The sequence below is a fragment of the Rattus norvegicus genome, chromosome 8 (genome assembly GCF_036323735.1).
Source record: "Rattus norvegicus strain BN/NHsdMcwi chromosome 8, GRCr8, whole genome shotgun sequence".
In the NCBI taxonomy this organism is placed as follows: Eukaryota; Metazoa; Chordata; class Mammalia; order Rodentia; family Muridae; genus Rattus; species Rattus norvegicus.
Window position 1 is genome coordinate 98365740 of NC_086026.1, and position 13179 is coordinate 98378918.

Sequence of the window (13179 nt, forward strand, 5' to 3'; positions counted from 1 at the left end):
TACAGTGCACATACACTCATATAAACAAAAAGTAAAATCCTTAAAGAAAAACATTTTATAAAACTCTTTAATGATCTAGTATATTGTAACAAAGAGTATTTTTTTAATAGTACTGATACTTAAAACTTAAGACACACTGAGCATTGGTGGTGCACACCTTTAATCCCAGAACATGGGAGGCAGAGGCAAGCTGATTTTTTGAGTTTATGGCCAACTTGATCTACAGAACAAGTTCCAGGACAGCCAGGGCAACACAAAGAAACACTGTCTCAAAAATGAAAATAGAAAAATTAAAACAGAGAAGAAACCCAGACACATATTATTCATCTAAAAGTGACAGTTCCAAAATATGCAAACAATCTTTTTCTTGAAGTAATTTTACTTTATTTATTTTGGGAAAAAGGACCATGCAGCCACAGCTCACATGGTAGAACTTGAAAACAGAAACAGACATGGTTCTCTCTTTCCTTCCATCATGTGCATTTCAAGAATGGAACTTGGGTTGTCAAACTTGGCAGCAAGCACCTTACTTGCTAGTTCATCTCACCAACTCTCAAAATAATTCCCCTGTTTACATACACCCCATTCATAAAGGCACAGCTATTCCCTAGGACAACAATGGACATAAAAAATGCTCTTCTAGTACAATAGGCTTTTAGACTAGGATTTTGTTTTTCAAGACACAGTTTCCTCTTTTCAGTCCTGACTATCCTGAAACTTGCTCTATAGACCAGCCTGGCCTTGATGTCACAGAAAGGTCTACCTGACTCATTATCTGGAGTGCTGGGATTAAAGATGTATATCACCACCACCTGCCTTTATAGAGTACGATTTTTATTCTAGCACAATGACTAGTAAATTATCTTCTTTCTGAACTGAAGGAATAAAAGCCAAATGCTAATCAATGTAATGATAATGATTCTGTTCCCACTCCTACCAACGGTACATATGGTAATGTCTAGGGAAATGACTGGGCACTACACTATCTAGAAAAGGCAAGAGATGTTACTGTCTTACAATGAAAACACACATACAAACCCAAACCATCAGCAATCAAAAGAGAAGCCACTGTCTGTGTAGTAACAGACTCAAAACTGTCATGTGGATTTACAAACAGATGTTACTGCTTTTATCAAGTCACAAATGTAGCTTTATAATCACAATCTAAAATAATTTCTTATATTCTGATGCCACTTTAATAAACTATCTGTCTTCTAAGAAAATATGGACCTCTCAATGCATAGAGATATTTACTGGTTTAAGTATTAAAACTCAAAACTCTTATAGTCCACCACCTCCAAAACTTCTTTAACTCTTAAAAAGTATAGATCACAGTGATATAAGATATCTTAAACATTCAGTTTGATCCCAACTGAGCATTTAAGAGATTAAGATCCACACTGGAGAGGTGTAGCTCAGAGGTTAAAAGCACTGTCTGCTTTTCCAGAGATCCTGAGTTCAATTCTCAGCAATCACACACATGGTGGCTCACAACCATCTATACTATGATCTGGTGCCCTCTTCTGGCCTGCAGGAATACATGCAGGCAGAATGCTGAATACATAATAAATCTTTTTTTCCAGAAAATACCTCATCTGATTGGAGGTTATTTAACTGTAAACTGGAAGGTGGCCACTTCTTTATTAAATGCCAAGTACCTTTCTCCCTAATAATTTGTCAAGTGTAACCTTCAACTCCTAGACTCGGCAAAGTTTCCCATACTCTTGAAAAAATGTGTGTGTATTATCCAGGTACATGTCCCAGTATGCACCAAAGGCTGACTTATGTTCTAAACTAAGTCTCCAGGCTTGATGGTCAAAACAGCCTTCTTACCAACATCTACTTTTCTTTGTTCATTTTTTTCCTAAAGAAAAAAGATTTTTGTTGTGTTTGTGCACACACAAATACCAATGTGTATATGGAGGAATGAGGACAGCTTTTTTTTCCTTTTTCTTTTCTTCGGAGCTGGGGACCGAACCCAGGGCCTTGCGCTTGCTAGGCAAGTGCTCTACCTGAGCTAAATCCCCAACCCCATGAGGACAGCTTTTAAGAGTGAGCTTTCTCTTTACCTCATGGACAACCAAACTCTAGTCAACAGGTTTAACAGCAAGTTCCCTTACCCACTGAGCAATCTTATGGGCCCTCCTTTATTTCCTTATACGCACAAGTATCTTCTTATAGGCCCTTTACAAAGGTGTCTCCTACCAATACAATTCATCACACATCTATTTTTAAGACATTTTTTAAAAATTTCGTGGATGTATGCACCAATGTCCATGCACACAAGTACTGAGATAGGCATCAGAATGAGCTACTGTTGTACAGAAGATTATGATATACCAGACATTGATGTTAGGAATTCAATTCTGGTCCTTTAAAAGTTCAGCAAACATTTTTAACCACTGAGCCATGTTCTAATATTTACTGTGATTTATACTCATTTCAAAATGTCTATTCATTATCATATGCAATGTATTTGTGAATGTCTCTGTATCTCTTCGATACAAAGTTAACAATCCAATAAAAGATTTAATATTCTACTCCTCTCCAAGAAATCTCAAGTAGGCATGATGGGTCAAACCTTTAATCCTGGCCCTTAGGAGGTAGATCTCTTGAGTTCTAGGCCAGCTAGTGCAACAGTGAAACCCAATCACAAAAAAAAAAAAAAAAGAAAATTGAGACAGGCCTGTTCCCTACATCCTTTTACCAAAACTATGAAGTCATAGATGACTAAGATGCATGGTATTGTCAAGAGAACATGCATTAACATTAATTCCCTTTCCTTACTTGATCAAAGTATCAGCTGCTTGGAATTGTCACAAATATGTTCAGCAGCAACACTTATTTAGATCTGTGGCATTATTATATTACACAAAATTCTTTATTCAAATTGTTTTTCACAGGTAGGTAGTTCATAGATTTGATGTTTCATTAACATACCAAAATTACACATATATAATTTTCTTTAAATTATAAAATTTTACTCACATTTGATTCTTTGCTGCTTGCCTCTGAGCTTTACTTTCTTTCCTCTTCTTATCTGGTGACTTAGCAAAAACAACTTTAATATTTTCTCCCTCCAAGTCTTTACCATGCATTTCTTCCATAATTTCTTCCTTTAAAAAAAGATGATGATGGGGTTGGGGATTTAGCTCAGTGGTAGAGTGCTTGCCTAGGAAGCGCAAGGCCCTGGGTTCGGTCCCCAGCTCCGAAAAAAAGAACAACAACAACAAAAAAAAAAAAAGGGGGTGGGGATTTGGCTCAGTGGTAGAGCGCTTGCCTAGGAAGCGCAAGGCCCTGGGTTCGGTCCCCAGCTCCAAAAACAAGAAAGAAAAAAAAAAAAAAAGATGATGATATATGTCAAAGAAAGCCTTTCAAAATAATAATTTCAAATTTTAAAAGTATTTATCAGGGGCTGGAGAGATGGCTCAGTAGTTAAGAACACTGACTACTCTTCCAGAGGTCCTGAGTTCAAATCCCAACAACCACATGGTGGCTCACAACCATCAGTAATGGGGATCTGATGCCTTGTTCTGGTGTGTCTGAAGACAGCTACAGTGTACTCATATACATTAAATAAATAAATCTTTAAAAAAAAAAGTATTTATCATTAACTCTGAAAGCTTTGGTCATTAGATAAATGACTAGACTCTATCCTCTTCACAATTTTTACTTTAAAGAAAGATTTGCTTAATTGGATTTTTTTGTTTTTCAAGATCAGTTTCCTTTGTGTATCCTTGGCCATCCTAGAACTCACTGCTTCTGTAGATTGTTTCTGCTGGCTTTGGACTCTCTGCCTCCCAAGTCCTGGGATTAAAGGCATGTACCACCACCACTGCCCAGCTTGAATGGATTTCATAACCTGGACTTTGCCTCCAACTCGTAAAGCATACAGACGTTAATACTAAAAATGTTGGTCTAATTTAGATGCCTATGGAGTGTCTACCACTTATTTACCTTGACAGCACCATCTCTCTCTTCTGTTACAGTGTTGGCAAGGTTGCTTACAAACAGCACTTTTACCTGGAATTAAAAAAAAAAAAAAAAAAAAAATCAAATTCCAAGAGTTCAATTTCCAAAAGCATTTAACCAACTCTATCAATTGAATTACAACCATTTTAAGAACATAAGTTTTTAGCTCCTCTAGATAAATACCAAGGAGTGAGATTGCTGGTCAAAAACAAGTTATACTTTGAAAAGTGCTGTTATCATTAGTAAGTTAAAACTAGAGTAAAACCACACATATATTGGGATTACAACTTTAATACAAACATGTGAGAAACATAGAGCAACAGAAACTTAAATCATCCAGCCCATGTAGAAGACAGTCCTTTACAAAACTAAATTCTATGAAAGAGAGTTCTATTTTCATTTCTATGCACACACATTTTTTTTATACACATTTCTTAGTATAGATCTCTAATCACTTGGTAAACTACATTTTTACCATCAGAAACCATCACTTAAAACAATGCATACAATTTTTTGGTGTTTTCTCTCATGCTCTTTTTAGCTCCACCAAAAACATCTGAACTATCATTACCTTTGCCATAACTTCAGGATCAGGATCTTTAATAGGATCAGCCCATTCAACAGTTCCAACATTTCCCCAGACTTTAACTTTACCACTCATTAGCCTACGCCTTGCCTGGGCAGCTGTTTTATGATCTTCATATTCAAGAAAGCAAAAGCCTGTTTTTTTTCTTGTTATCAGGTTGGTGGTATAAAATGACATCTGTGAGACCCTTTAAAATTCAGCAAACATTCCAGAAAAACAATTAGCAAAAACTTTAACAGCAAAAACCTTGTTTACTAACATACTATTTAAGTACAAATGAGAAATAACCTTATTTTCTAGACACTTTGTCAAAAGATGATTTTTTTTTTAGAAACTAGATTATTTTATTAGAAAGGATCAAAGATACCCATTTTCCATACTCTCAACAGTTAGGCAGTTGAAACAGGTCATTGAGTTTTAAACCAACCTTAACTACATAATGAAAACATACTTTCAAAAGACCCCAAATCTTTCCAAATCAAACCTGCCCAAGTATTCTAAGCCAACAAAAGCACAGTTTTTTAACTAGCCCCAAGGACCATTTTAATTCCACTAAATACAAAGGAATAAAAATCATATAATTTAGAAAAATGTCAGCAAACGTTGCCACACATGGTTAAACTAATTCATTACAATAAAAGAGTGTCACACTAAAAAGAATCCAGGTCTTCAGCATAAGCAAAACATTACCAATAAACTACATCTACAGTGCTTGGTTTTTATGTGTTTCTGAATAAAGGTTCCACTATTTTGCCAGTTCTAAAATTTATTTAAAAGACCATTTTTTTCTGCCCTCAACTCTCAATGGCATTACTTCAAAGGAAAGCAGTAGATAATACTGCTACTACCAAACACTTTTCTATGTTTCTAAAGACTTAACAGAAATAAACACTATAGGCAAACAAACAATTCAAAAACAATGATACCATATTAACATATCTCTGCTTATATAGCACACATTCCTCCTTAATATCTAAGAATTAACAACACCTAATGAACAGAAATACAAGAGACTTGCAACAACTTTTCCGATTAGATTCAAATTCCAACCATGTTCCTAAATCTGATTTTGTCTTCTGTCTAAAAATTTCACACAGGGGCTCATACAGCAGTCGGGCCTCAGTTCATTGTACATCAGAACACGACCTTGAACTTCCAGCTACCTTGCCTCCTCTTCCCATGCACTTGAATGACAGGTGTGCCTAGACACCATACCTGGCTTTATGCAGTGATGGGAATCAAACATAAGGTTTTGTCAATGCTAGGTAAACACACTAAACCTGCAGTCTTAAATCAGCTTAAATGCCAGGAAATTATTCCCCTAAACCTCTATGTGCACTTACTTTTTTTTTCTTTAAGTGAGTGTATATACATGTTTACTTGAATATATCTGTGCCTGATGCCTGCAAAGGCCAAAAGACAGGGTTGAGAGCCATCAAGTAGGGCTTAGAAATCCAACTGTAGTTGGATTTCTAAAAAAATGACTGTAAACATTCCCAATTTCAAAAATAAGACTAAATGAAAGCATAGTGGTGTATGCATTTAGTCATACTACTACTACAGCAGGTGGTTCTCTGAGTTCCAAGGCAGCCAGAGCTACATAATAAGACTCAGTACCCAAAACAAAAAAACCAAACAAAACAAAAAAACCAAACAAAAATCTCAGAAAACTGTTTTAACCTCAAATAACCTATTTTATCCTCTTTAAAATTTTTCAGGAGAGGGTTGGGGATTTAGCTCAGTGGTAGAGCGCTTGCCTAGCAAGCGCAAGGCCCTGGGTTCGGTCCCCAGCTCCGAAAAAAAGAAAAAAAGAAAAAAAGAAAAGGAAAAAAAAATTTTTTTTCAGGAGAAATCAACCTGAAGACTTTAAATTTGTTTAGATTCCATTAAAAAGGTAAGCCAAATTTAACAAATATCTGGCACAATGAGTTGTCCTCAGAAATGATACAATCAGGTCTGTGGAAGAAGAGATAGGAAGATCTCTAGAAGTTATAACCCTGGCCTATATCATCAAGTAGGCCAGAGCTACAAACAAAGCAACACAGTCCTGAATTTTAACTGATACCTGGATCTTAAACTTTTTTTTTATAATTTTTCTTTTTTCTTTTTTTCAGAGATGGGGACCGAACCCAGGGCCTTGCGCTTGCCCAAGCGCTCTACCACTGAGCTAAATCCCCAACCCCTTTTTTATAATTCTTAATTACATCACTTCCCTTTCCCTCCTTGCAATTCCTCAGGTATACACTCCCTTGCTTACTCTCAAGTTAATAGCTTTTATTTCTTCAATTACTGCTGTTGCTATTGGGGTGTGTTTCTTTCCTACTGTATATTCCTATTGGGTTTCTTGCCACCACATCACAGGGGCCTCAATCATGACAGTCCTCATGCCTCAGTACAGAAATTCAGAGCTACTACACCCTGGCTCAATCTTTTTGATTCAAAGAATTAAAAGAAAAAAATTCTGTTAAATATTTCATAATTTTATACACTTTTAAATGTTAGGAAATTTAGGTTCTCACCAAACATCTGCTTGTTTTTAAATCAAACATTCCCGCTCACAAAAAAAATACTTTATGATGCTGGGGATTTAGCTCAGTGGTAGAGTGCTTACCTAGGAAGCGCAAGGCCCTGGGTTCTGTCCCCAACTCCGAAAAAAAGAACCAAAAAAAAACCCAAAACTTTATGTTGCTACCTAGAAATATATCATCCTGGTATGTTCTGTGAATTTTAACTGTACTGTCTTTTTATTTTAAGTGTATGGGTGTTTGGTCCACATACTTGTACACCACATGCATGCCTGGCGTCACCAGAAGGGGGCATCAAATCCCCAAGAACTAGAGTTTCAGATGGTTTTGAGTTGCCCTGTGGGTACTCAAGAGTTGAGTGTGGGGCCTCGGGAAGAACAGCCAGTGTTTCTAAGAGCTGTCTTATTTATTTACTTATTTAAAATAAATGGGTGTTTTGTGAATTTGTGATGAAGGAAAAATGTGGTCTAAGAAAAATTCTCATATTCCTTTAATTTTACCCAGAGCTATCCAAAGCCAGAAGCACAAACTAGAAATTCCGTACCATCTACAGATTCTGAATCTTATCAAATACCCCTTCTATAATGCATATACACAGGAAAACACGGCACTTCAAAAACCACCAGATAAAACACATTAAGCAAAAACTGACATTAAGCCTAGAGAAAAAGGAGAAGAAAAAAACAAAAAACTTACCAGTTTAACAGCCTCTTGTGCTGCTTCTTTTGTACAAAAAGTGACAAAGGCATAACCTCTGTTGAGACCAGTAAGTGGATCCATCATTAAACGAAGATCCCATATAGGTCCAGCTTTCTCAAACAATGGAACAAGCTCATCTTCAAACAGATCTCTGGGGATCTTCCCCACAAATATCTGAAAATTAAATATGAATTCACAATCATGGACAATTCTTTAGAAACTAGAGCTGTATTTTTTTTTACTACAAATGGTGTAAGTTTAAGGTTCTTTACCTCAGTGCCAACAGAAGGCTGCTGACCTGAATAAACAGAATCTGGAGGTGGCCCCCCATACTTCCTCTGACCTGTAGTCACATCAAGAGTGTAGCCTGTTCTTTCCAAAAGTGCCTTTAAAAAGTTCAAAATGTTGTTAATGCTTCATTTAAAATACACAGATTTTTAGTAATTAAGTCAATCCCATTCAAATATTACCAATCTTAGCAACATTACTCCATGCAAATGAGTAAGATCTGTTTTAGAATTCTCCCTTTTTACATGAAATATCTAATTAAAAAAGGCATTCTCTGTTTCATGTAACCTACAATCAAAATTTCAGAATCCTACGAATATCATTTTTTTTTTTTGGTTCTTTTTTCGGAGCTGGGGACCAAACCCAGGGCCTTGTGCTTCCTAGGCAAGCGCTCTACCACTGAGCTAAATCCCCAGCCCATGAATATCATTGTTATTGGCCAATTAATTGCTGAGCAATAAAAATTAAATCAATCCATCAGCAACTTCTAAAATAGATAGATAGATAGATAGATATAGATATAGATATATAGACTCTGATAAGAAAAACCTCATTAAAAGCAGATTCCAGCATTCAAGAGGCTGGGGCCAGTGGATCTCTGTGAGTGCAAGGCCAGCCTGGTCTACAGAGACAGAGTTCCAGAACAACCAGGGCTACACTGAGAAATTCTTGTCTCAAAAAACAGGCACGAGAACACAAAGGAGGGGGGGAGAGAACACCTCATTAAAAATACAACAATTTGATTACTATCAAACTCTATTTCTTATCCAATAAACACTTTTACCCCACCCAAAGACACACAATACCATTTGTGGGCATTTTGTCACCTCCAAAGATACCACTCCAACCCTTAACACCCCTTAAATCACATCTATAAACGTGGGAGGCTATATGAAAAGCTTTTCTATTATTTGCTGTCAAAGTGTTGTGTACCACAAATAGCATGGCTCATTCAGAAGAAAAGCAGCCAAAATGATTTTGAAAAACAGTAAGAAACTACAATCATAGAACTTTTATCTCCCTCAACTTGTTAAAACTAATAACTCATTTTACTCAATTAGGGGTTTTTCTACATCCATTATTACAGGTAAAAGTGACAAAAAGGACATGTGTAACCTGTTTAGCCAAATAAGTCCAAAAGTCCAGTTCCCTATCAACCATGACAGTTCTCTAAGTAACAAAACTATTGTATTAACTAGTTGACAATTCAAAATAAGGACCATATGATAAAACTTATCAAAATGTTGTTAAATGACTGGAGACTAAGTCACCTTAATCTCCCAAAATTTCATCTTTTTCACTCATATGAAACTGTGGGAACTATGTATTATTTGTTTGATGTAATGTATCTCCCCAAAAAATATATAAAAAAATTTATAAAAATATATCAATTTTTGGGCTGGGGATTTAGCTCAGTGGTAGAGCGCTTACCTAGGAAGCGCAAGGCCCTGGGTTCGGTCCCCAGCTCCGAAAAAAAGAACCAAAAAAAAAAAAAAAAAAAAAAAAAAATCAATTTTAAAATTATTTATAAACTTTTAACAGTTTCACAAAAAAACTGTATGATCTAAATGGCTTTTTCATTACTCAAATTTACTCAAAGGTATAACTCTTATGAAGGAAGGGCTGGAGAAATGCCTCAGTGGTTAAGAGCATTGAGGCTCTATGTTCAAATCCAAATACCAACTCTTCAGAAATTCTTACTAATTCCCCAATCGTACTGGCATAATTGCAATAGAGATTTTAAACCCCATTTTTATTGGACATTCACAATCATGTGTAAAAACTCACACTGTTGACAAACAACATCATACTCCAATCTTGTCCACATGATCTAGGCTTCCTTTTCCAATAGAGGTATAATACCACACATTTATGCCCTTCTTAGCAACTGCTTTTCTTAAACCATAGCTCTTGCCTCAAGAAGTGGTACATTACTAAAAACTAAACTATACTCTTTGAACTTTACCTAACTCACCAAGAACACTACCTAAATGAGGCCATTTAACCTTCTACATGACCTTAAAACCAACCAACGTGCAACAAAAGAAAGGTTCACTCCCAACCAATTGTACTTGCTTACCAAAATTGGTTTTAGAAATAACTGTCCTTCATAACCCAAGAAAAGAAACAATACTAAATTCTAAATTCATTGGGACACTGGCCTCCTAAAGGGAAAAAAAAAGGCAGCCAGCCAATCTGCTCCCAGTTTTGTTTATCAGTAATCTGTAAACATTTAGACTTAACCACCTCTTTAAGTGTTTCTGACAATTTGTAAGTGACAGCACACACAGGTTGTAACAGTAGTGGCCAGACAAAATGCAGTGACTTTCAAAATCCAAAACAAAACTGGACTCAAGTCTTTTCAAAGTGTACTCATTAGAAGACAATAACCTTAGGGGAAAAAAATATATATATATACACACACTTCAGGAATATTTGACAAAGCTCCTAAATAGCTGAGAAGGACATAAAGCTGCAGAAAGTTTTAAAAGCATATCTTAACCTTCGCCTCATATGGTGCTTTACCAGAGTCTGCTACTTTGGTCCCTTGTTTCTCTCTGCTTGTAAGTTTTCATTCATGACTCCACATAAAGAGACATTTTTTTTCTGTAAAGAAATTTCCCATTCATATTTAACATTAGTATGTTTATATCTAATAAATTTAAATGAACACATCAAAAATATTCATTTTTAATTCTTTCTACACTGACATATAATTAACATTATCTGAACATGAGAGAGATCACTGTCTTTGAACTGTTGAAGCACTCACTGCCAATGCGCAGTCTTCATTGAACTCTTTTCTTTTTTTTTTGGTTCTTTTTTTCGGAGCTGGGGACCGAACCCAGGGCCTTGCGCTTCCTAGGTAAGTGCTCTATCACTGAGCTAAATCCCCAGCCCCTTCATTGAACTCTTTTAAAGCTTCGATAGCTCTCTCATCTAAATCACTATGTGCAACTAGCCCTGGAGAAGAAAAAGTTTAGTGAGTTATCATCTTTTAAATTTTCTAAACTATTTCTTCAGAGTCCTGTATTTACCCATACAGGTACACATATGACAATGGTTCTACCTACCCTCCTTATCCTCCCCTCCTCTACATAATGAAACACCTACTTTAGCCATAAGTCCTCTCAACCACAGAAGGAGTCAACCTATTTTACATCCTGTTTTGTGTTCGAGTAGTCCTGAACACTCAATATTTCTACAGTAAATATATAAGCCTACAAATCCTAAAGTCAACCAACAAAACACCAAGCCTAACAACTGAACCTCTCCTCAATGTCAAGTACCACTAGAAAAAAGGAGCCACCACACCGAGAAAGACAAGAGAACTAGCCTAGAGTTACCAAGTTATTAAACAAGAATCATGCTATAAAAATACCTCAAAAAGTCACGTGGGCTGCTCTCAACATTCAGCAGCTGTTGCTACTATCATATACTTATCCATCAGGCCAGACAGCCTTCCCCTAGGGAGGTCTATCCCCTCATTTCATCCCTCCCTCTACACTCTACCTCAAACCTAAATTAACCAACTATCAGAACAAGGCCAAGCTCCAGTTCCCACGTTTATTGGAAACCACAAAAAGTTGCTATTTTAGCTCAAAGTCAGAAATCCAATAGAAAAATTTCATAATGTAATTTTGCAAGTGTTAGTTCTTACCTGCAACGTAAATTTCATCTAGTTTTTCAGCAACTTTCTGTGGTAAACCAGCATCAAGCAATGTCTGAAAATTTTCTGAATGGATAACTGCTGAAGTAGTATCCATGGGCTCTTCAGTACCATTTCCATTAACATGTTCTGTAGCCATGTTTCCAGAGATCTGTTCAAACGCAATAAGCAAAATTAAACTAGGATCTTCAAACAGAATAGAATGACAGTCCCAATCTTTACTTTCTCTACCACTTGACTACATACAACCAGTCAGCCTGAGCCTCCCTTGAAAGAAACCTTAAAGTCACTATCGCCTGACAAGCCAGACTGTGGAGCCCGGGGTACAGAAGGACCGATTCACTATTTTCTTCCTGAGCACCACCCCTCACTTCACCTGCTAACTAACACTCACTGAGAAAAACCTTATTACAAATGAAGCCCAATCAGCACAGCGACCGGCCCAGCCTGCCACACGCAGCACTTCCAAAACGGAGAATAAGGTGTGTGAAGCAAGCAACGCTGGGCTTGTCTCTCTCCAAGGTAAACCAGAAAGTGCGCTTTTCCCGCCTGCCGCTTATAGATCAGTAACAACAGCCAGCGAAGAACAAAGCGCTCACACAAGCCACCTTCCCACCACCCAATTCCTCCACCCTTCACCCCCACACCCCAAAGCCCGCCCCCGACTCCGCACCCGGAGCGGCAGCAACGCCACTGCAGCCGCCAGGAGCCCATTAGAAACACGTGCTCTGCGCCTTCAAATGTCCTACAACTTCCTTCAACGGAAACCCACCGAGTACCAGGCCAAGACCGTCATGACCGCCTCCCAACATCAACCCGCAATCGGGGTCCGAGCCCCCCGAACACTGCAGCCGCACATCTCGCCCCTCAAAAGCGAGGCCGCGGCGGCGCCAGGCCACGGGCTCTCCCCGCCCCCCAGCGCCGCCGTCTCCGCCGTGACACATGGCTCTCCGCCCCGGGCGCTCCCGTGCGCCCGCGACCCCCAGCCTCCCGCACCCCACGGTGCAGTGGCTGCGGCGCCGAGGCCGACAGCCCGCGCCGGGAGGGCGTTCCGCCGCCAAGCACACGCCCGCGGGAGCCGAGCACCGCCCAAGCCCGCCGGCCGGTCGCGGGACAGCACCCGCGCCTCTCCGCCCACTCCCGCGCCGCCGGCCACGACAGCACCAAGTCCGCCGCCGCTCGCGATCCGCTCGGGCCACGGGGCTGCCGAGGCGCCTCCTCCCGGAGCGCCGCAGACAAAGCCCAGACCCGGCAGCACATGGAGAGGAGGAAGTGGCGGCGCGACCGCGGCCTACTCTCTCGCAGCCCCGGCCAACGTGCTCTTCTCCCCCTTGGAATCCATTTTCCAGAAAAGCCGGTTTCTCCCCGCGCCGCCCTCCCCCAAGCACCCTCCAAAATGTCACGGAGCTCCGACCCCCAAGTCCCGGGTGCCGGCGGTC

The 13179-nt window shown here is 38.8% G+C and overlaps 1 protein-coding gene across 10 annotated transcripts in view; it reads right to left on the reverse strand.

The window, feature by feature from the left end:
- The window catches only part of Syncrip-ps2 (synaptotagmin binding, cytoplasmic RNA interacting protein, pseudogene 2), a 28734-nt gene extending 16068 nt beyond the window's left edge, over nt 1–12666 (reverse strand). For 3 of the 10 annotated variants that reach the window (XM_063266429.1, XM_063266430.1, XM_063266428.1), the window contains exons 1-6: nt 12513–12666; nt 11732–11891; nt 8055–8168; nt 7780–7956; nt 3958–4023; nt 2989–3116 (exon numbers count right to left, since the gene is read on the reverse strand). In XM_063266429.1, the coding sequence (XP_063122499.1) occupies nt 2989–3116; nt 3958–4023; nt 7780–7956; nt 8055–8168; nt 11732–11749 (503 nt within the window). In that variant the 5' untranslated portion in view covers nt 11750–11891; nt 12513–12666. Of the gene's footprint in view, nt 1–361; nt 3117–3956; nt 4746–7779; nt 7957–8054; nt 8169–11731; nt 11892–12512 lie in introns of those variants that run through there. The other 7 variants (XM_063266431.1, XM_063266432.1, XM_063266434.1 and 4 more) reach the window with 7 other exon arrangements.
- Between the last annotated feature and the right edge of the window lie 513 nt (nt 12667–13179).